Source organism: Rutilus rutilus (assembly GCF_951802725.1).
Source record: "Rutilus rutilus genome assembly, chromosome: 3".
In the NCBI taxonomy this organism is placed as follows: Eukaryota; Metazoa; Chordata; class Actinopteri; order Cypriniformes; family Leuciscidae; genus Rutilus; species Rutilus rutilus.
Genome location: NC_140211.1, coordinates 54,181,415 through 54,204,159, shown reverse-complemented (window position 1 = coordinate 54,204,159; position 22,745 = coordinate 54,181,415). Strand labels below are relative to the sequence as shown.

Below are 22,745 nucleotides of genomic sequence, written 5' to 3'. Positions count from 1 at the left end.
GTGTGTGATTTTTTTATATATATATTATTTTTTAATTTTTTTAAGGGAAAAAACATTACAACGAAAGTAAAACATAAATGAAAAGCACACACAAAATACAGGAGAAATTATTTACTAAATAATTTGTAGCCATTTATAAAATTTAAACATAAAAAGGGAGAAAAATGCATATTGATCTTACTAAGTTATTTCAAGGAATAACCCAGACAGCAACATAGTGTCGACCCAGACTCGGCCCACATCTGGTACGCATCGAATCCACATGTACCGGATCTGGGCCGACACTATGTTGCTGTCTGGGAAATATGCTGGCCTCAGAAAACACTACAGGCACTGCATCAAATAAAACTAAACAGCGTTTCACACATTACAGATATTCTCAAAAGAAGTTCATTCAAACAATGCATTTTGTTTCCCTTTTTAACATTATAACATTATTTGCTGCATTAATTAAAAAGGACAACCATGTGCAATGTTTTTTTTTTCACTTAATGGTGAGATTAATATATTATTAAAGTAATATCTTTGCTTGAGATATACTCTACAAAAGTTTGAAATAATTAAGATTATTTTAATGTCTTTGAAAGAAGTCTATAATTCTCATCAAGGCTTTATTTAATAAAAAAATACAGTAAAAACATCAATGTTGTGGAATATTATTACAATTTGAAATGTTTTCAATTGTAATGCATTTTAAAATGTAATTTATTCCTGTGATGGAAGGATGAGTGTGTGTGTGTGTGTGTGTGTGTGTGTGTGTGTGTGTGAGATTTTTTTTATTATATATAATAAAAAATATTATATATATATATATATATATATATATATATATTATGGAAAAAACATTACAAAGAAAGTAAAACAAATGAAAAGCACACACAAAATACAGGAGAAATTATTTACTAAATAATTTGTAGCCATTTATAAAATTGAAACATAAAAAGGAAGAAAAAAAAAAAATATATATATATGCATATTGATCTTATTAAGTTATTTCAAGGAATAACCCAGACAGCAACAGTGTCGACCCAGACTCGGCCCACATCTGGTATGCGTCGAATCCACATGTACCAGATGTGGCCCGGATCTGGGCCGACACTATGTTGCTGTTTGGGAAATATGCTGGCCTCAGAAAACACACTACAGACACTGCATCAAATAAAACTAAACAATGTTTCACACATTACAGATATTCAAAGTTTGAATATTTTAAGATAATTCAAACAATGCATTTTGTTTCCCTTTTTAACATTATAACATTATTTGCTGCATTAATTAAAAAGGACAACCATGTGCAAGGTTTTTTTTTTTTTTTTTTTTACTTAATGGTACACTATGTAACTTTTGGCCCTCTTCCGGTTAAAAACAAAACTGCAGGCATTTTGCAGAAGAACATTGTTTTGGTTGTGCTTCGACTCTGTGCGACTGTGCAGATAAATGACCTTTTACAATAGATAATGCTTTACAATGAACTCTGAAAGCTACACTTTATCTGTTCAATAAAATAACTTACCTGTTGAGTAATAAATTCACTATCTCCACGTCACTTTTATGACATTTCAAATCCCTCAGTTCTCACTACCTCAAAAAAAAAAAAAAAATCCAATATTGATTCTTGTTTTATTGAGCGATAGAGCTCGGACGCGTTCTATTTTTGTCAGCTGACTCTCCTCTTTTCGGGTTTATTTTTAAAATGGGGGATTCCCGGGAGTTTGGAGATTTAGCTGCTCCATGTCAATCTTTCTCGGTCATTGTGAAACTAACCTCTGTCACTCCCACATCAGACACGCACCAACATAGCCAGAGCAACTTCTCTCTATTAATGGATATGACGAGACAAGCACGGGCGAGTGACGTATGTGCGCAATTTTCACACTGGTCTAACATATAAACACTTACAATAGGCTTTCAGTGGCGTGTAACGCAGTCACTCCTACTAGCCACTTTGGCGTGTTGAATTTTATATATATTATATACATTTTTCAATTGTAGTTTTTTAAAAAGGCATCTGAAATAATAAACTAAGTGCAATGTAGTGTTTTCAAAATATTGATTTTTTTCAATGCATATCGATACTGAAATATCTGAAACACTTCCAATACTCATTTTCCACAGAAAAGATGCACAATACCAGCTGTGCTTTCTCACTCTCTCATCTCTCCGACAGCGAGTTACACACAAACCCGCCTCCTCTCACTCACTCGTTTCATTTGCTCCGGATGAATATAGTTGGTGCTACAGGGCTTGAAATTATTGAAAGTATTGCACATCATTTTACTCATTCCCGCAGATTTTCTGCTCACACCCAAAGTGCGGCACACATAAAGCAGCCTCTCAGTACTAAATCAAGTTCTTTTTCGCTGCTTATTGCGCTTAAACAGTCAAATACACAAAATAATGTCAAAATGCCAGTCTTGGCGTGTATTCGCGTAAACATAGTCAGTTATGTTTTAAGTGAATGCAAACAGTTGAGAAAGAAAATGCATGTGCAACAGTATAACGGATCCGCGTGTCAGGTCTTAAATCGACAGCAGCCTAATATTCCTATAATATTAAAAATATCTATATGGCAGTTTTCCCCCCATGGTATCGATGTCAAAATTGTGGACAGTGAAAGCACTCGCCACAGTGGCTGCTGTGCAAAAAAGTTCATTTTAAGCCCCGGACTCAAGGTAAGACAAAAACACGTTTTGGAACATCGATTGATGATGTATTGAGTTCAAATTTAGTTGATTCTTAACAAAAAAAAACTAAAAAAAACCTACATAGTGTACCTTTAGTTACATTTTTTATTACTGAAAGGACAGTGGAGAATTTATGGGAAATGAATTGGAGTTAGGCACGAGATGGGAAAGATGTGCAAGTGGTGCGAGAGTTTCGGTAGGATAATGTTTGGTTCAGCAGAGCAGGGGTGGAATGTTCCAGACAATTTTGATTGCCACAGAAGCATCTCAGTGTCTGCCTGACAACTAGGCTATTTCCAATTGCACATGTACATGTATAGAGGACATAGTTCACAAATCTCCACAGGGGGAAGACACTGCCCATGTAATGTAATGTCAAGAATGCCAAACCCCCTTTGAAACGCCCATTCAAAGCATTGCATAGGCAGACAGCGGTGTTTACAAGAAGGCTGGATATTAGAAATATGAGAAGCAGAGCAAGACTAGATAATAAACATTACAATTTTGATTCCTGTGCATCCATTCATTCCTACAGTATATAAAAATAGCAACCATGCATGTACAGTATATGGGCACAGAGGGCTTAGCAGAGACGTACTGGACAGCTACTGTGACACGACGACCTCTGACTTTACTGCGTCTACCAGGAAGCTGAGTTCATTACACATGGTCTCGTGTCTGTAGGCCATGCGGATCTGGGCTACATTTGTCCGCCGAATGTCATTCCCCTCTGGCCCATCCTTTAGGTAATTGACCCCAAGGAAGTACTTTTTCTTCTGAGGAAAATGGCAAAGGGCTTCAGTGTTGTGCTGAACAAATATTTATATAAATGTCATGAATTGAGGATGTGCACTACCTCGTGGGAAAGGCCACTCTGCAGGACACTGTTCCTAGCGATCTCGCACACGTCACATGTGCTCAACTTCCACAGTTGGGCTGCAATAGCATACTCCTCCATTAAAGCCTCCTGCAGTACACATAAAAAAACAATTACAAAGTTACTGTATATACACAAATTATTGTATATTTAAAAAGTATGTAATTCAAGCACAATTTCTCAAAGACGCAGACTTGTGTAGGCTGGAACTTAAAAATGGAAATAAAAACGCATTAAGTACATATGATTTACCTAAAAACTTACTATAAATATATAATTTTTCACATTAACTGCATTAATTAATAAATTAACATTTTGAAGTTCAAAAAGTTCAAGCCTCTTTGAGAAATTGTGCTGATGCTTTTTAAATATACAGTAATGAAATCAAAACGAATAATTCTTGTTTTTAATGTAAATGATCTATATCAGTACACATTATTATTATTATTATTATTATTTAAACAAAGCAACTTCCCCTCCCTCACAGCGACATCTCTTCTCTGATAACGTGTTAACTGACGTGAGGGCGGGGCAACATCACAACAACAGCAAACGACAACAATCCAAAATCAAGTCCCGCACTAAATACACTTTTTCTTGTTCGAGAAGTGTTTCACTCTGATATACGTCACAATGTGGAAGAAAAGACTAATGCAACTTCCGTTTCATGCTGACGTTCATTTTTTTCAGTGATCTTTCTGCAAGTTACATCGCGACGAAAGTATGTGGTGACAAGTGTGTTGTGAGCGAGTCTTTGAATGATTCACTCAAGCGAATCATTCAAAAACTGATTCAGTCAGGAATAAAACAAAATAGTCAGGTCCGAATCTTCAAGATTGTGTAACCCTGTAGGCATTTTTGAGGAAAAGTTGTTATACCACATTTTTAGAAAGTTCAATGTCTCCTGAATAAGGATCCACCGTATAACATTGAAATAAGGGTCCCATTTTCTTGTAATTGTTATTGAAACAATAGGTGCATTATTCACAGCCGAAACACTACAGGTGGATAGGGTAAAATTTTTAAGTTATATATATCACCATAAAACCTTTCCAGTTTTTCACTTACATAGAGACAGACATTTTTTGTATTACAAGTTTTCTGAAATGTCATGTTTACATATGCAAATGAGGCATACCAGTATATATATATATATATATATATATATATATATATATATATATATATATAATTCGAGGGGCAGGCATACCAGTACGCGGTTCTCCCTTTCGGGCTAGCCCTGTCTCCTCGCGTCTTCACGAAGGTTGTCGAGGCAGCCCTTGTTCCTCTCGACGACTGGCTGATCCTAGCTCACTCTCGAGACAAGGTTTGCGAACACAGGGACCTAGTGCTCCGGCACCTAGCTTGTCTGGGCCTTCGGGTCAACTGGGAGAAGAGCAAACTCTGCTCCGTGCAGAGGATCTCTTTTCTCGGTATGGAGATCGACTCGGTCGCCATGTGCGCGCAGCTTACGAGCGAGCGCGCGCAGTCACTGCTAACTTGCCTTCGTCAGTTCGAGGGCAAGAGTGCGGTTCCACTGAAACTATTTCAGAGGCTCCTGGGGCATATGGCATCCGCAGCCGCAGTAACGTCGCTCGGTTTGCTTCATATGAGACCGCTTCGCGATCAAGTCCCGAGGTGGGCATGGCAACACGGCACGCTCCGAGTCCCAGTGACTTCGACCTGCCGTCAGACCTTCACCCCGTGGACGAACCTCAGTTTTCTATGGGCTGGAGTGCCCATAGAACGAGTTTCCTGGCATGTTGTTATATCAACAGATGCCTCCACAATGGGCTGGGGCGCCATGTGTAATGGACATGCTGCCGCGGGCTCCTGGACAATACCCCAGCGCCTTTGGCATGTCAATTGCCTCGAGTTGCAGGCTGTAAGTCTCGCCCTGCACCGCTTCTGTGCATTGCTCAGGGGTCAGCACGTATTAGTCCGATCAGACAATACCGCCACAGTAGCGTACATCAACCGACAAGGTGGTCTGCGCTCCCGTCGTATGTCGCAACTCGCCCGCCACCTCCTCATATTGGGTCAGAAGCATCTGAGGTCGCTTCGAGCAATTTATATCCCGGGACACCTGAACCTTGCAGCCGATCTGTCTCGGTTTCGGCCTCTCGCTGGAGAATGGAGACTCCATCCCCAGTCGGTTCAGCTGATTTGGGATCAGTTCGGGGACGCACAGGTAGATCTGTTTGCCTCCCACGACTCGTCCCACTGCGACCTGTTTTATTCTCTGACCGAGGGCACGCTCGGCACGGATGCACTGGCGCACAGCTGGCCGCGGGGCCTCTGCAAGTATGCGTTTCCCCCAGTGAGCCTTCTTGCGCAGACTTTGCGCAAGATCAGGGAGGACGAGGAGCAGGTCATTTTGGTTGCCCCGTATTGGCACAACCGCACCTGGTTCCAAGAACTAGCACTCCTCGCGACAGCACCTCCCTGGCCAATTCCTCTGAGAAAGAACCTGCTTTCTCAGGGACGGGGCACCCTATGGCACCCTCGTCCCGATCTTTGAAATCTCCATGTGTGGTTCCTGGACGGGACGAGGCAGGTTTGAGTACCCTACCACCAGCGGTGGTGGCTACCATCACTTCCGCTAGAGCATCGTCCACGAGACATGCCTATGCGTTGAAGTGGAACCTCTTCGTGGAAAGTTCTTCTAAACTTCAAGAACCCACGAAAGGCCCGATCAGTGTCGTGCTTTCCTTCCTGCAAGAAGGGTTGGAGCGAAGGCTGTCTCCCTCCACCCTGAAAGTGTATGGTGCCGCCATTGCCACACATCATGATGCAGTTGATGGTAAGTCCATTGGAAAGCACGACCTGATCATCAGTTTCCTGAGAGGAGTGAGGAGACTGAATCCTCCTCGCCCTCCTCTCGTTCCCTCTTGGGACCTCTCAGTGGTTTTAACTGCTCTGCAGAGTGCTCCCTTTGAGCCTCTGCAATTAGTGGAGCTTAAGTTCCTGTCAATGAAGACAGTGCTCCTGGTTGCATTGGCCTCCATCAAGAGGGTAGGGGACCTGCAGGCATTTTCGGTTGACGAAGCGTGCCTGGAATTTGGACCGGCTAACTCTTACGTGATCCTGAGACCCCGGCCTGGATATGTGACCAAGGTTCCCACCACACCCTTTCGAGACCAGGTGGTGAACCTGCAAGCGCTGCCCTCGGAGGAGGCAGACCCAGCCTTGGCACTGCTCTGTCCAATACGCACCCTCCATGCTTACGTAGACAGAACACAGTGTTTCAGGACTTCAGACCAGCTCTTTGTCTGTCATGGTGGGAAGCTGAAGGGAAAGGCTCTCTCCAAGCAAAGGTTGTCTCACTGGATAGTGGACGCCATTGCTTTGGCTTACCAGCAGCAAGGTCGACCATGCCTCCTTGGTGTGACGGCCCACTCCACCCGGAGTGTGGCATCCTCTTGGGCTCTAGCGCATGGCGCCTCGCTAACAGACATCTGTAGAGCTGCAGGCTGGGCGACACCTAACACGGCCTCTGGGCGACCCCCACGTGTGTAGTCCACTGTAAGCCTCTCTGAGCATGTGTCTTTCCCTCGGCAAGCCACCTTGCCACCCCTGGGTTTGAAATATTCCACCTGCAGCTGGACACCCCAGTGATTCTCAATATGCAGCCCCCTGGGGTCATGTGTATTCCAAGTTCCCCCCTTCGGGCTGGGCATAATTGCATATTTCCACTGATATATGCCCCCAGTGTACCTTGGTACCTTGGCATAATTCCAGCAGCCATTAAAAACTGTCCCTTTCATGTTAATGTTGTTTTTTCATTGTTTACATGTTTAAATATTCTGAGAATGCATAGTTTAATTATAATGTTTAATGTTTAAACTGCAATAAATGCATTAAAACGTTTTTTTTTTTTTTTTTTTTGCAGCCATTTTGTTTTTATTGTTTATGCCAAAACAGTGATGTTTACAACTTGTTATACGGCAGAAATGGATTCAGCACCTAAAAATCATATAGAAACAACACTTGAAGTACTTTTCCTCAAAAATGCCCACTGCATTTTATCCAGGGCTATTTATCTATTTTGGGACTTGACTAAAAACACGACGGCTGTGTGTTGCACGCAGACGTGCTACATATAAATCTGTTGTGGATTTGTTTGGAATTGTTTTCACTGGAGGAGCAAAAATAGATGGCAAGTTTGCATCTAAAATGTAAGTTACTCGATAATTTTTGTTTTGTTTATTGAGCTATCTTGGTGGCACTTGGTCTCAACAACAGGACAGCATTTATTTCGTAGGCTGCGAAATTTTATTCTATTTTAAATTTAATTCAGCCTCATGCCTACGGACATATTCAGTGTGCTATTGATTCATACAGTCAGAATTTGGATAATAATTAATTAACAAAGGACCATCAGTGACTTCCTTTCCTTGCTTATTTTTCATTAGAGTATTTATTATTGAGTTGTTTCAACTGGCTACAAATTCTATTTTTAAAATTCCGTTCACATTCCAGTTGGAACGATTATAGTTATATTATTCTTGACATTCTGCCCTCTAATTCATTCTCTTTTTTTTTTTTTTTACTAACTAAAAAGCCTTTTAATATTTCATCTTACTAGTTACTAGGATATCTTATTAGCAAATAGGGAGTGATATTTATATGCATTTTATGTAAGTGGTCTGCTATACTGTTAAAATACCTCATTAAATTTCATTTTAAGCTATCAGAATTTCATCTTTCTTTTTGGCCATATAGGGCGGGCTAAATATCAGAAACTGAACCAAATTGCAAATTTTTCCAAATTGAACCTTTTGATATTTAAGGTTCTTCATGTAACCTGCAATGGCAATAAAGCACCTTTATATTAAAGAGTGAATAAGATGGTTGTAGTTTGACCTTGGTGTAGTGGAACTGCAAGGGGTCGTCAGTGGAGAGGGACACACACAGGCCTTTGTGTAGGAACTCTCGCAGTGGGTTCTTGGAGTATTCCAGGAACAGACTGTTGTTACTCAGAGGGGACATGGCAATGGGCACTTGGGCAAGATAGTACAGGTACTGCAGCACAGGACTCTGGAGAAACACACACACACACACACAGACATATGTGTGTTACGTGAGAAGATCAAATGCTCAGATCAGGCTCTTACATTCTCTGCTCTGCCTGCTTTCATTTGCATGTTTTTGTACAGCAGCAGAGGCTCCATTGATTCTGGGCTCATCACTAACACGAGTACATAGTCAAATCAAGTGGTAACACGTCATCTGCATTTGCTTAATTAATAGACTCAGGCCAAGGATCTGAACTCTTTCTGAACTCTTTGCTGCCACCATAAATTAAAGTACAAGATATTTGTTAGTTTGACTAACAAGCTCTCATAGTCATCATTCATCTTGTCAGAATGATATTGCATTAGACTTTGAACTAAATTTCAAAAGCGCACAGCATAATTTCCCTCATTTCAAAGAGCTGTTGAGCACTGTAAGTTTGGACTAATCTTCTACTTCTTACCTTTTTCAGGTTTAAGCCATGAGAGATGTTGTCCGCGGTGAGGAAAGCTGAAACCAGGTGGGTGATAGAACCAGCTTCTCCACAGTGTGGACGGAACTGAAAGGTACTAAGACCACGTTCCCTGTGAAAACACACACATATGTAAGTTGAAAAATTTGGGGGGGGGGGGGGGGGGGGAATTAATGGAAGATTATAGGCCCCCACTTGTTGCAAATATAATGCCAAAGTAAGAAATTATAGAGCAAATTTGAGAAATAAAGTTGCAATTACAAGAATACATACAATACACACTCACCGGCCACTTTCTTAGGTACACCTGTTCAACTTCTCGTTAACGCAAATATCTAATAGGCAAATCAAATGGCAGCAGCTCAATGCATTTAGGCATGTAGACATGTCTGAGTAGGTACTATATTTAAATTTGAATTTACTTTCCGACCGCTAAAAAGTGCATTCTGTATAGTGTGAATAAAGGTAGTATGAGTAAAATTCGGTGGTACTAACTACATCCGCCATGTTGTTACCATCACGTGAATTACCAGCATCAGCTGCGTCACTTCACTACCATTCATAAATCCTCTCCCGTGGCCTCATGGGACAGCAAAATGTCCATCGAATGCGCACTTCAGAATCTCGGCGAAAGCCGTAGGCCATTCATGGACTTTCCGCCTACTGATTTTTGAATACTATGTATTCGGACATACTACTCTTTTTAATCATACTATTTAAAGAAGTATTGGATTTTGGATGCAGCACAGGTCAAGACAATCTGCTGACATTCAAACTGAACATAAGAATGGGGATGAAATGTGATTTAAGTGACTTTGAATGTTGCATGGTTGTTGGCACCAGACGGGCTGGTCTGAGTATTTCAGAAACTGCTGATCGACTGGGTGTGTATATTGCTAGAGACAAAATGCGCTATGACTATAGCATACAACATAACAGCTGCTGTACGGTATTCAGAGGGCACTTTTCCAGTCCGACTGATTTCGCTGATTTTTATGGGCTAAAACGATCAAATTTGCTGCCGCTTTTCTAAAAAAAATTGTGCCGATTTTATTACAGTTAAAACCCACCAGTAATCATGATGTACTTATGTAATTAGTGTTAGTGACAGTAAGATTACAGCTAATATTGTTGTGCATAACTACTGATTTTGTGGTTCTGCTCCCCCATGCACAGGTCACTGGTGAAATACTCATAATTCTGCTTTGGCAAAGATACAGAATAGTGTTAGACACAATAGCTTGCACAGTGTCAATGAATTAGCATTGCATGTAATTAGTCAGTGACACTAATTATATACTGTTCTTTACCATGATATAATTGTCTATTGTCCCTCTCCATCACTGAAATAGGCCTGCCCCATATCAGAACTTTTCATTCCTTTTAAACACTTGTGTGTAAATCTGACGGTGTTGAAATCCCGGTGCTCCGTATGGTAAGTGCATCCCTGCTCACTTTATAATGGAATTCACTGCAATACAAGGGCAGGACACTTCAACACCTACTACCTCCTACAGTTATTTCAAGATCTATCTACTTCCTTTGATTTGTCAGGTTGATATAGTTGATGATTTTTTCAACATGAAGCCAGTTATTTTGGTTGTAACCACATAAAGAATATTATTTAGGCTATCTGAAAAAAAAAAAAAAAAAACGTTTTCTGCTGCATTGACTGTTTCCCGCGATTGTATTTCCTGTGTACATGCATTTATTTTAATCCCCCCATTAATCCATTGAAGCTGAAATTTAGATATAAGCTACTAAGTAAAAGTCATAATTATGACAAAAAGTCTAAATGATGAGATACAAGTTAAAAATCATAAGAAATCATGCTTTGATAAATCATAATGATTCCACAAAAGTCAAAATTATAAGATAAACTGATCACTAATTTCTCATAATCTCTACACAAGAAAAAAAAATCATGCTTTGGTAAATTATATTGAGATTAATGAGAAAAACTACGAGATTAAAAAGTCACAATTATGAGATAAAAAATTCAATTAGGACATTAAAAGTCAAAATTATTAGATACTAAGTCATAATTGTGACAAAAAGTAAAAAAACGTATGAGATAAAAAGTCAATTATTACAAAGGGTTTAAATTAAGAGATACTAAGTAAAGGTCATAACTATGACAAAAAGTCGAATGAAGGTATTTTAAACTTGCACATATATCATGCACATATTTTTTTGTGTGTAGAGATTATGAGAAATTATAAGACAAACTGATCATTAGTGAGTATCTGACTTAGTATCTCATAATTTTGACCTTTAATGTCATCATTTTGATTTAATCGTTTCAACTGTTTGTCATTATTGAAAATTGGCTTCCATAGTGATCAGTTGTCTCAGGGAATTTAGGAAAAACATCCGACAAATTTGGATAACATTTTATTTTAAGATGTCAGTGTTACAGTATAATTACACATTTTAATGCTGGGTAATAATAATTAGCAACCTGCACTTATATGGGATTAGGATTATGAATAGGTTGTGGTGTATAAGGTTAGTTTCATGTAATTGTGCATCATTTACTGTTATTACTACAGTAAGTAGGCCTACATGTACAAAATTCAGGCACATTCCAAACCACATTAATCTTAATAACTACTATTCATTTTGTATTTAATCATTTATAAGTGATATATTGTTAATGTTAGTTAGCATATTACCCTAATTTTAACAAATGGACTGGCAGCAGATCGAGGGGCAGACACAAGATAAGTTTAAATCTATATTAAAAACACACCTCTTCAACCTAGCATAAACATAACACACTCTCACATTTCTATCATTCTTTAGATTCAAATAAGTAGATTCAATTTTATTCTGCCCTTTTTAATTATTTCATTATTCATTTAATTATTGCATTTAGAAATTCATTTAAACAAAAAAGAGTAATACGAGTATGAGTAAAAACGAGTAATAAAGTGTAGGCTACAATAAACAATCGAAACCTTATAATCACATTGCACTTGAATAAAGGTGTAATCTGCCGGTTGTCCTGCAGGTGACCTCATAACTCTGTCTTCTTATAATGCACTTAGAGATTTACGATTACTCCAGAGCACTCTTAGATTTTCAAGTGCTAGGCTACTTAAATTACGATGCTTAGTTTTGGGGAACAGACCGTAATATTAAGATCAGTCGTACGATCGTTTTTACGATGCTTGCCCTGGATGATGACATCACTGTTTTCTGTAGCCTAGCTGCTTAATATTAATAATGAAAATGAACCCTTTTTATAATTGATAGACTTTATACAGTTATTGAACAGAACTGAATCAACACTGAAGTGAATTCAGCAGAACAATGACACTATTTTATTTTTAGAGCTGATTTACAGCCAAATTGAACTCTGTTTGCATCATTGATCATTTTCCTGTTCATCCCTGTAAAGCTGCTTTGAAACAGTCATTACTATAGCCTGTATAGCGCTATATATTCAGTGGTGACTTGACATTTGCAAAAGGAATTTATTTAGTGTTAAAGAGAATGTTTTTCTTTTAATCATATCCAGTAAATATAATTTACTTGTTATTTTGTGGTTTAAAAATTGTGTTGTTAATATAGTGTATTTTGTTCATTGTTAATACATGTTTATATTAAAGTGTATTTGTTAATTTTATAATAAAAACCCTTAATCTTTTTAAATGGTTGAATTTGTGTTTGTCTGCCAGTTTCTGGCCTGGGGACTTACAGTGCCTAGGCCAGACCTGGGCCATATTGATAAATAAGAGTACTTTTACAGGGCGTGGGCCACATCTGGGCCAGAGGAAGTTATTTGAGTCCGTTTTCAGTGTGTTGGGCCAGTTTTGGGCGAGGACCCACGCAGCCAGAACTGGGCAGAATTGAAGCCAGGATGAGGCCCAGAGGTGGGCCAGGTAATTTTTGCTATCTAGGAATTTCAAAGGGTTTGTTTTTAACAACAGAGAACGAGAAAAGAAAATAAGGCTTAAATCGTTCATCAAACAAAGCTCCTCGGAAATCGTGGATTAAACTGCTCGATTCATACGAATTAGTTTAACAATCTCTTTACGAACTTTTTGAAGTGACAAAGTGGTAGTTACCTTGACTGTCAGTCAAAGATTTCATTCAAAATATCTTTATTTGTGATGGGAACGACACAAGGGTGAGTAAATGATGACTTTTTAATGTGTTTTACACAGTTCGCGTTGATCTCGCGCTTGACGGTCATGTGACGTCACAGGCGCAGTTCTGTTCATGACGTCACAGGCAGAGAGACGGTCAGTCAAGAGTTTGATTCTCCTGTAGTGCAAACACAGTCTTTTGTTGACACAGTAAGTTAGTGATTTCAGTTAAAAAACTCGAAAGTCTCGAAGATGGAAAGAGGAAACGATGTGTACGTAAAAGTCCGGCCCCGGATCCGGACCCGGACCAACGACAGAAACCAACGGCGTGAGCCAAGGTAAGTTAACTTACGTCAATGTCTTTTCAGCGCTTTTTTGGGTGCTCGAGCCCCTGCCCTGTTTCAAAAGTTATCAAAAGTGCCCTCAAACATAGCCTATATCAATGATAATATTGTGTTCATTGCATTTGATTATAATTAACATGACAACAATGTGTACAAAACTAAAGTAGTGTGTGTGTGGACTGCAGACGTAACCGTAGCAAAAGTTATGCGTTTTAAAATGAAAATGTATTAGTGTAAACGCAGGTATTCCACAGTCTGCTCGCGAACCGATGCTCTCGAGCCAAATATATCATGTCGATTCGATCAAAAATCCACATATCACATATTTATATATTAATATAAAATATTAGCTACATAATTCATTGAAGTCGTTTGTCATTTATAACACACCGAACAATTGTTAGGCCTATCTGGCACAACAAGTTCAAATTTCATTGGACAATGTGAAGTGGATCGGTCATTTTCCAGTCATTCATAAATCGTTTGAAAATTAGATGGACAGATAAATTTACATTAATGAAGCGATCTGAATCACTGCATTAATGGTAAGTATTATTAAACCACTTTTTATTTAGTCTATGTATAGCCTACACCGTTTACCATTTGATCAAACTATCATAGTTAATTAAATGAAGTCGAGGCGCTGCCTACAGGCCTATTATGTGATGTGTAGGCGGAACACAAACACGTGAAAAACGTTATCATTTTTGATAATTATGCAGCAATACTGTAATAGTACAGTAGCCTAGCCTAGTTCAAAAATTTGGACACATTACTATTTTTATGTAAAAAAAAGAAGAAAGAAGTCTCTTATGCGCATCAAGCCTGCATTTATTTGTTTTAAAAATACAGAAAAAAATATTATTACAATTTAATATACTTTAAAAATATCATTTATTTGCTGGATTTTCAACAGCTAAAACTCCAGTCTTCAGTGTCACATGATTTTTCAAAAATCATTCTAATATGCTGATTCATAACCAATGTTAGAAACAGTATGATACTTTTTTCAGGATTCATTGATGAATAAAAAGTTAAAAAGAACAGTATTTAATTCAAATAGAAATTCTTTTATAAGTTTTTACTGTCACTTTTGATCAATTTAGCACATCCTTGCTGAATAAAAATAGCCTATTAATTTCTTCTTTTTTTTTAAAGAAAGAAAGAATATTACTGACCCCAAATTGGAATGCATTTTCAATTTGCACACTGAATTTTGCTACATTTATTGCGGGACATTTAATGAAAATGGGATTTAGAGTTGTTTTGGGTCAATTCATGTACCCCGGGGGTAACACCTGGTTTCAGGGGAGAGGAGAGAATTATCAGATATCGTGAAGAGACACCACCCAAAGAGGAGAACAGGATTCTCCTGAGTTTTCAATCTTTCTCATAATACAGATGACTGCAATGAAATTAAGACCATTTTACCAATCGCACTGTGACATTTAAAATGATACCAAACATGAAAAGGAAAAACAATAGATTCACAAGATACATCATATGTGATATAATAATATAGACATTCTCAGTGAACTTTTAGTGACTTGAATCGGGGAAGGAAGTAGGGAGAGGGGGGATGCATATATGAACAAGGAGAGAAGTTTGGGCAATACAATAACCTATGCTCTTTCTTTGCGATCTTCTGTCCAGGTTTCATTATATTGGTTTACATGACTTGACACCAGTGAAGAGGGAGAGCAGAATATGCAAAGTGTTGCAGGATGCATTGCCTGAGGAGAGGGAGAGCAGCAGCACAGATGTGTTTGTGGATGCGTTAGAGTACTTGCCTGAGGAGAGGGAGAGCAGCAGCACAGATGTGTTTGTGGATGCGTTAGAGTACTTGCCTGAGGAGAGGGAGAGCAGCAGCACAGATGTGTTTGTGGACGCGTTTGAGTACTTGCCTGAGGAGAGGGAGAGCAGCAGCACAGATGTGTTTGTGGACGCGTTTGAGTACTTGCCTGAGGAGAGGGAGAGCAGCAGCACAGATGTGTTTGTGGACGCGTTAGAGTACTTGCCTGAGGAGAGGGAGAGCAGCAGCACAGATGTGTTTGTGGACGCGTTAGAGTACTTGCCTGAGGAGAGGGAGAGCAGCAGCACAGATGTGTTTGTGGACGCGTTAGAGTACTTGCCTGAGGAGAGGGAGAGCAGCAACACAGATGTGTTTGTGGACGCGTTTGAGTACTTGCCTGAGGAGAGGGAGAGCAGCAACACAGATGTGTTTGTGGACGCGTTTGAGTACTTGCCTGAGGAGAGGGAGAGCAGCAGCACAGATGTGTTTGTGGACGCGTTAGAGTACTTGCCTGAGGAGAGGGAGAGCAGCAGCACAGATGTGTTTGTGGACGCGTTTGAGTACTTGCCTGAGGAGAGGGAGAGCAGCAACACAGATGTCTTTGTGGACGCGTTTGAGTACTTGCCTGAGGAGAGGGAGAGCAGCAACACAGATGTGTTTGTGGACGCGTTTGAGTACTTGCCTGAGGAGAGGGAGAGCAGCAACACAGATATGTTTGTGGACGCGTTTGAGTACTTGCCTGAGGAGAGGGAGAGCAGCAACACAGATGTGTTTGTGGACGCGTTTGAGTACTTGCCTGAGGAGAGGGAGAGCAGCAGCACAGATGTGTTTGTGGACGCGTTTGAGTACTTGCCTGAGGAGAGGGAGAGCAGCAACACAGATGTGTTTGTGGACGCGTTTGAGTACTTGCCTGAGGAGAGGGAGAGCAGCAGCACAGATGTGTTTGTGGACGCATTTGAGTATTTGCCTGAGGAGAGGGAGAGCAGCAGCACAGATGTGTTTGTGGACGCATTTGAGTATTTGCCTGAGGAGAGGGAGAGCAGCAACACAGATGTGTTTGTGGACGCATTTGAGTATTTGCCTGAGGAGAGGGAGAGCAGCAACACAGATGTGTTTGTGGACGCATTTGAGTATTTGCCTGAGGAGAGGGAGAGCAGCAGCACAGATGTCTTTGTGGACGCATTTGAGTACTTGCCTGAGGAGAGGGAGAGCAGCAGCACAGATGTGTTTGTGGACGCGTTTGAGTACTTGCCTGAGGAGAGGGAGAGCAGCAACACAGATGTGTTTGTGGACGCATTTGAGTATTTGCCTGAGGAGAGGGAGAGCAGCAGCACAGATGTGTTTGTGGACGCGTTTGAGTACTTGCCTGAGGAGAGGGAGAGCAGCAGCACAGATGTGTTTGTGGACGCGTTTGAGTACTTGCCTGAGGAGAGGGAGAGCAGCAACACAGATGTGTTTGTGGATGCGTTAGAGTACTTGCCTGAGGAGAGGGAGAGCAGCAGCACAGATGTGTTTGTGGACGCGTTTGAGTACTTGCCTGAGGAGAGGGAGAGCAGCAACACAGATGTGTTTGTGGATGCGTTAGAGTACTTGCCTGAGGAGAGGGAGAGCAGCAGCACAGATGTGTTTGTGGACGCGTTTGAGTACTTGCCTGAGGAGAGGGAGAGCAGCAGCACAGATGTGTTTGTGGACGCATTTGAGTACTTGCCTGAGGAGAGGGAGAGCAGCAGCAGCAGCAGCAGCAGCGATGTGTTCGTGGATGCATTTGAGTACTTGCCTGAGGAGAGGGAGAGCAGCAGCAGCAGCAGCAGCAGCGACGTGTTCGTGGACGCGTTAGAGTACTTGCCTGAGGGAATGGATAGCAGCAGTGCTCAACCATCGACCAGTGCTGCTGTGTTATCACAGGAGAGTCCACAAACACCCAGACAGGAGCCGACTCCAGCCACAGATGCACTTGAGATTGAGCCAATGTTCGACTACGCTCAACCAACGACCAGCACTGCTGAGTTTTGTGAGAGAGAACCAGGCAGCAGCCCGACAGATGCACCTGCGCAGAACAACCCAGGTAACTTAGGACATTAATACAAACCAAAACTCACATGTATGCAGTAATAAAAGTGGGACACGATTACTGGGTGACTTCTCACTCAACTCACACTTGGTAACAGTATGAATGAAAATGTAAGAATGCATATTTGTCATTTTAACTGAAATGAGTTGTTTCTGTAAAAAAAAACAAAAAACACAGCAGTTATTTTCTCTGTTCTATTCTTTTTGTTATTACTTTCGGTTATAAATCTGATTTGACATCACTTTAAGTAACTGCTTAAAATTCTGAAAATGATATTTGTTGTAATTGTATTGATTAGTACGTGCAGCTTTAGTCATTCACAGAGATGTTTCTAATAATTTGCTCATCGTTTTTCTTCATTTTAGAAAAAGCTAAAAAAGGAAGGAAGAGGAAAGCAGCGCGTGCCTTTTTCAGGAGATTTGGTAAGACTGTAAAGAACTTCTTCCTATGCTACGACCCGGACAGTGTCCAGCATCTTGGACCATAAACGTATCTTGACAAATCCCAGCCAATGCCTATCCGAGTTTCATCCGAGATCAGGTCAGTGGCTAACCCTAGGCCTGAGTTTTTTTAACATGCTGTGTTCTAAGATCATACTCTGCTAACCTATGATTCATTTCAGCATGATATTTCTCTTGTTAGTTTAATTTTTCCATCTCTACTCCTGTTGGTTCCTCACCTGATCTGAAATTCTCAGCTCTCAGATTCTGTCAATTTTATTACCAAATTCTAGTTAACAGTAAATAAACACAAATGATCAATAGGTATGTTTAAAGATACAGTACAACTTAACGAAATGTATATGCCTCATACATAATATCGACCAATCAGTGTTTTTCAACCGTGGAGAGAGGTCAGTAAAATAGCTGGAGTAGGCTACGTCACATAACGTTACATTTACCTCAGGAAAGCCATTTGATGACCGTAGCACGTAAGTTGGCTAGAAAAATGTACATGTATCTACTGTACCTTAATACGTGTCCAAATTGAATCAAGATCGGAATAAAACCACAAGAATTAATTTGAAATTGTAAAATTTGTATCAAGCAATAATAAAAGCAGTAGCCTATACCAATTATTGCACCATGCTGTCACTAAACTTAATACAATTATGTTTAGTTAGGCTACCAAATGTTTTGACAATCACAATAGCCTACACTTATTGTTTGTGATGCAAGTGTTTTTTTTGTTTTTTTTACATCGCAAATGGATCCGAATGAAGAAACGTTAAAAAAATACTTGACTGGTTTAATGCACTCGACAAAGCCAAACTTGCTCAAAGTTAATTCTCCTGTTTTTCTTTTTTTCTTTACATCTTCAATCTCCATGTTGCACTGAAGCCACACAATACAGCACAGCAGACCTGGAGTGAGTGGAGGAGACGCTGCGCTTGACACGTGACGTATTTTGTAACTTTGTAGGCTTTTGTTATTTGCTAAAAATATATATAATATTTCTGATCATGGCATAGCTTTCTCCCCACCCAATTAGGATAATAAAGTAATGATTTAAAAAACACAAATGCTTGATAAGGGGCCTGGCCCGAGGATAGTGGCAGGAAATATCGGCCCGACCCGCGTTAGTCTCTGTGTGTCCCAGATCCCTCCAGTATCAAGCAAAAACCGGACGCAGATCCTGCTGAACCTGAGTTGGTGTGTCTGCCAGGCCAGGTCTGTGAAGATCTGGAGTGTCTGTGTGTCCTAGGTCCCTCCAGGATCAAGAGTTTTCACCTGTGCCAGATCTCTCCAGTTTTGATGACAGTGAGTCATTATTAATTTGGTTCATGTTATCATGCCATCTGTTATTTTTCATGTTCTATTCTTTTTGTTATTACTTACAGTTATAAATCTGATCTGACATCGCTTTAAGTAACTGCTTAAAAATCTGAAAAATTTCCTCCAAACTTGCTCAAAGTTAATTCTCCTGTTTTTCAGTTTTTCTTTACATCTTCAATCTCCATGTTGCACTGAAGCCACACAATACAGCACAGCAGACCTGGAGTGAGTGGAGGAGACGCTGCGCTTGACATGTGACGTATTGCATTTTGTAACTTTGTAGCCTTTTGTTATTTGCTAAAAATAATATTTCTGATCATGGCATAGCTTTCTCCCCACCCAATTAGGATAATAACGTAATGATTTAAAAAACACAAATGCTTGATAAGGGGCCTGGCCCGAGGATAGTGGCAGGAAATATCGGCCCGACCCGCGTTAGTCTCTGTGTGTCCCAGATCCCTCCAGTATCAAGCAAAAACCGGACGCAGATCCTGCTGAACCTGAGTTGGTGTGTCTGCCAGGCCAGGTCTGTGAAGATCTGGAGTGTCTGTGTGTCCTAGGTCCCTCCAGGATCAAGAGTTGCCGCCTGTGCCAGATCTCTCCAGTTTTGATGACAGTGAGTCATTATTAATTTGGTTCATGTTATCATGCCATCTGTTATTTTCTATGTTCTATTCTTTTTGTTATTACTTACAGTCATAAATCTGATTTGACATTAACTGCTTAAAAATCAGAAAATGATATTTGTTGTACTATTTTCATCTTTAATTGTATTGATTAGTAGGTGCTGCTCTAATAGTCCTTCACAGAGATGTTTCTAATAATTTGCTATTCATTTTTCTTCATTTTAGAAAAAGCTAAAAAAAGGAAGAATATAGATGGAAATAAATAAATACAGATATTAAATATAAGATAATAACTGTGTGACTTCTATGTAACAGCATATCAGGACTGTGTTTGTAATCTCTCTAGTGTTCTTGGAAATTGGCTGAGCAGGAACATGAACTTAAATGCAAAACCTGCTAATTATTCATATGTGTCAATTTCAGCCTGTTTACTGATTTTATTTGTAATCTTCACACCGGTTGGTTCCTCACCTGATCTGCACAGGTGTGTTTAGTCACAAGCAGTTCAGTATCATGCTGTTGTGTGTTTTTCAGGATCCTTTGACTCTTTATGAAGTGGGAAAGAAACTGGCATCGGGATCCCATAGGCATTGTCCATGAAGGCATTCGAAAATCAGATGACAAACAAGTATGTTGCTCTTTCTGGATACACCAAACTTTTTTCCTCTTGTTTCTGGCGTCTGTCTTTCGAGTCCTGACATAAACATCAGTGTTTACAGTTTTGATCAAAAACATGTTTTAAAAAAGATTGTAGATTATCATGTAAACAAACAAAAATGGATCAGTTCACTTACGTTTGCAAATATTTTCTTTATTTTTTAGGTGGTCTAAATATGTGTTAAGAAGCACCGGTTTGATTACTCCATTGAACTGGTAAGTTGACACGATTTTATTCTTCATGAAAATTACTATTAAGAATTATTTATTATATTCTTTACTTACTTTTTAATTAGTCTTCCCATTAGCTGATTAGCAAAAGCAGAAGACAAGAGGCAGGATTTATCGCATGAACCAATCATATTATACTAGCGCGTATTTACTGTTATCTCTTTTCTGATTTGCAGCTGTTCCAGCTGCCTTACTGGTCACTGTCACCTTTGCAGTCATGCTTGCTGTATTTCTAGCACGTTACTATTTCAAAACGTAAGTTCTTCAAATATTAACTTTATCCAAATGTTTTCAAATATTAAGTTACGTTCTGAACTTCAGAGCAAATCCCTAGAATTCCAGAGCTAACTTTTAATCATAGACTTTTTTCACTCATTGAAAAGTTTAAATCCTGAGAATAAACATGTTTTAATCATATCCACTCACATTAAATGTTCAGTCATATCAGTAGCCAACCCAGACAGCAACAGTGTCGGCCTAGATCCGGGCCACATCTGGTACATGTGGATTCCACGAGTACCAGATGTGAGCCGGATCTGGGCCAAAACTATGTTGCCCTCTGGGTAATAAAAGCTGTGAATTGCACATTTCTACAATGAAATTGGTAACATAAACAATCCCATAGATGTGATGCTTCATCCATCCAGTCTAAGATGGCTGCCATATGAGTTCTGTATTGTTTCTGCACTACAGGAACAGACCCTGCAGGACGCGGGGTGACGGTGAGCAGCAGGAACTTTCAGTAGAGAACGTCAGACGTAGTCGACGTCGACTGAATGGGATCATGCTAGGGAGCCAATTGTCTTCGAGCATGCGAGCACGAGCAAATGAAATTTTGCGTGCGTGATTTGCATCACACACTCCGCCCCGCGGAACGGGTATAAATACGGAAGTGGATGCACGCACTAGTTGCTTTTTGGGCGGACGGGCAGAGCTTACAAAGCCTGTGGGCAAGTCACCTCCTCTTGCGTGCCATGGCGCTGCTTCAGGTATATCAGGCCAGGGCACCCATGGACATGCACGAGGGTAGTCCAGACCGTGCGCTCATAGGTGAGCTCCGCACTGCATCCGACCTCGCCCTCTGGGGCACGAGTGTCGTGGCGTGCGTGATCGGTCTTGCGATGTCCACGTCAGTGGTCCAGGAGCGCCATCGTTGGCTCAGCCTGGTTATATGGTGGATGCAGACAAGCTTCGGTTCCTGGTCTCCCCAATTTCCCAGGTTGGGCAGGTCGGCGACGCAGCTGAGAACTGCGCCAAGCATCCATGAGTGGGCCACTCAGGGATGGAGGAGGGTGCTTTGGAGTTGGTCATCCACTCCCTCCCCCCGGTTGAGGGCCGGGTGGAGTCTTTGTTTGTGTGTGTGTCTTTCCACCGCTGGCTCCCAAAACGGAGCAGGCGGTACCCACACTTCAAAGAAGAGTAAATTCCTCTGTTCCTGGGCCCCAAGAGGGCAAGTCTGATGGTGTGCGACCCTGTAAAGCCTTGCACCCCTCAGCCCCCTCTTGTTCGCCAGCTGGCAGCTGGGTGCGTTCGAGGACCCGGTAATCCGCCTTCTCACGCATCCCCTGCCACCCAGTGGAGTCAGGTAAGTGTTGCACCGGCACACTCAGATCCCGCTTCGGGCCTCTCAAGCCGGATCCCTGTTCTCCACCTCGCTGCCCCACCTTGGGTACGTCTGTGGTCCCTGGCCCCTGGTCCGGTTTTGTTGAAGTCTAGAAAAATGCTTCCAACCGATGCCCAGCTTGGCCCCATTCGGTACCTTCAGACCCGGCTTGCGATTCATTTCTCTTGGCTTCCACCCAGGCTCAGTGATATTCATCATACCTAGGTGTTGAGCAGAAATGCTCCTAAAATAATTTTTTAGTGAGATCCTTCACACCTAGGTGTTGAGCAGAGCTCCTGTCCTGTGTGTGTGCGCCGCAGTCCTACTGGCGAAGGACGCGTGCTAGCCGTTCCCTCAGCCGGTATGGAGTTTGGCTTCGAGCCTGCACTTCATTGTACCCTTATCATGTGGTGGGTCACGACCATCTTGGGTCTGTGCCAACTGATACGGGCCCTTTTTTGAAAGCCTCCGTTCACTTGTTTACACAGAGTTGCATTTTCAAT

At 40.8% G+C, this 22,745-nt stretch overlaps 1 protein-coding gene across 1 annotated transcript; it reads right to left on the bottom strand.

The window, feature by feature from the left end:
- Nucleotides 1-884: 884 nt before the first annotated feature.
- LOC311287478 (AMP deaminase 3-like) lies at nucleotides 885-9,694 on the bottom strand (the record flags this gene model as incomplete). Its single annotated transcript, XM_084404348.1, has 5 exons — nucleotides 885-3,460; nucleotides 3,541-3,651; nucleotides 8,428-8,601; nucleotides 9,041-9,161; nucleotides 9,606-9,694. The coding sequence occupies 5 exons, from the start codon at nucleotides 9,692-9,694 to the stop codon at nucleotides 3,290-3,292; spliced, it is 666 nt and encodes a 221-aa protein (XP_084260474.1). The 3' UTR covers nucleotides 885-3,289.
- Nucleotides 9,695-22,745: the final 13,051 nt, after the last annotated feature.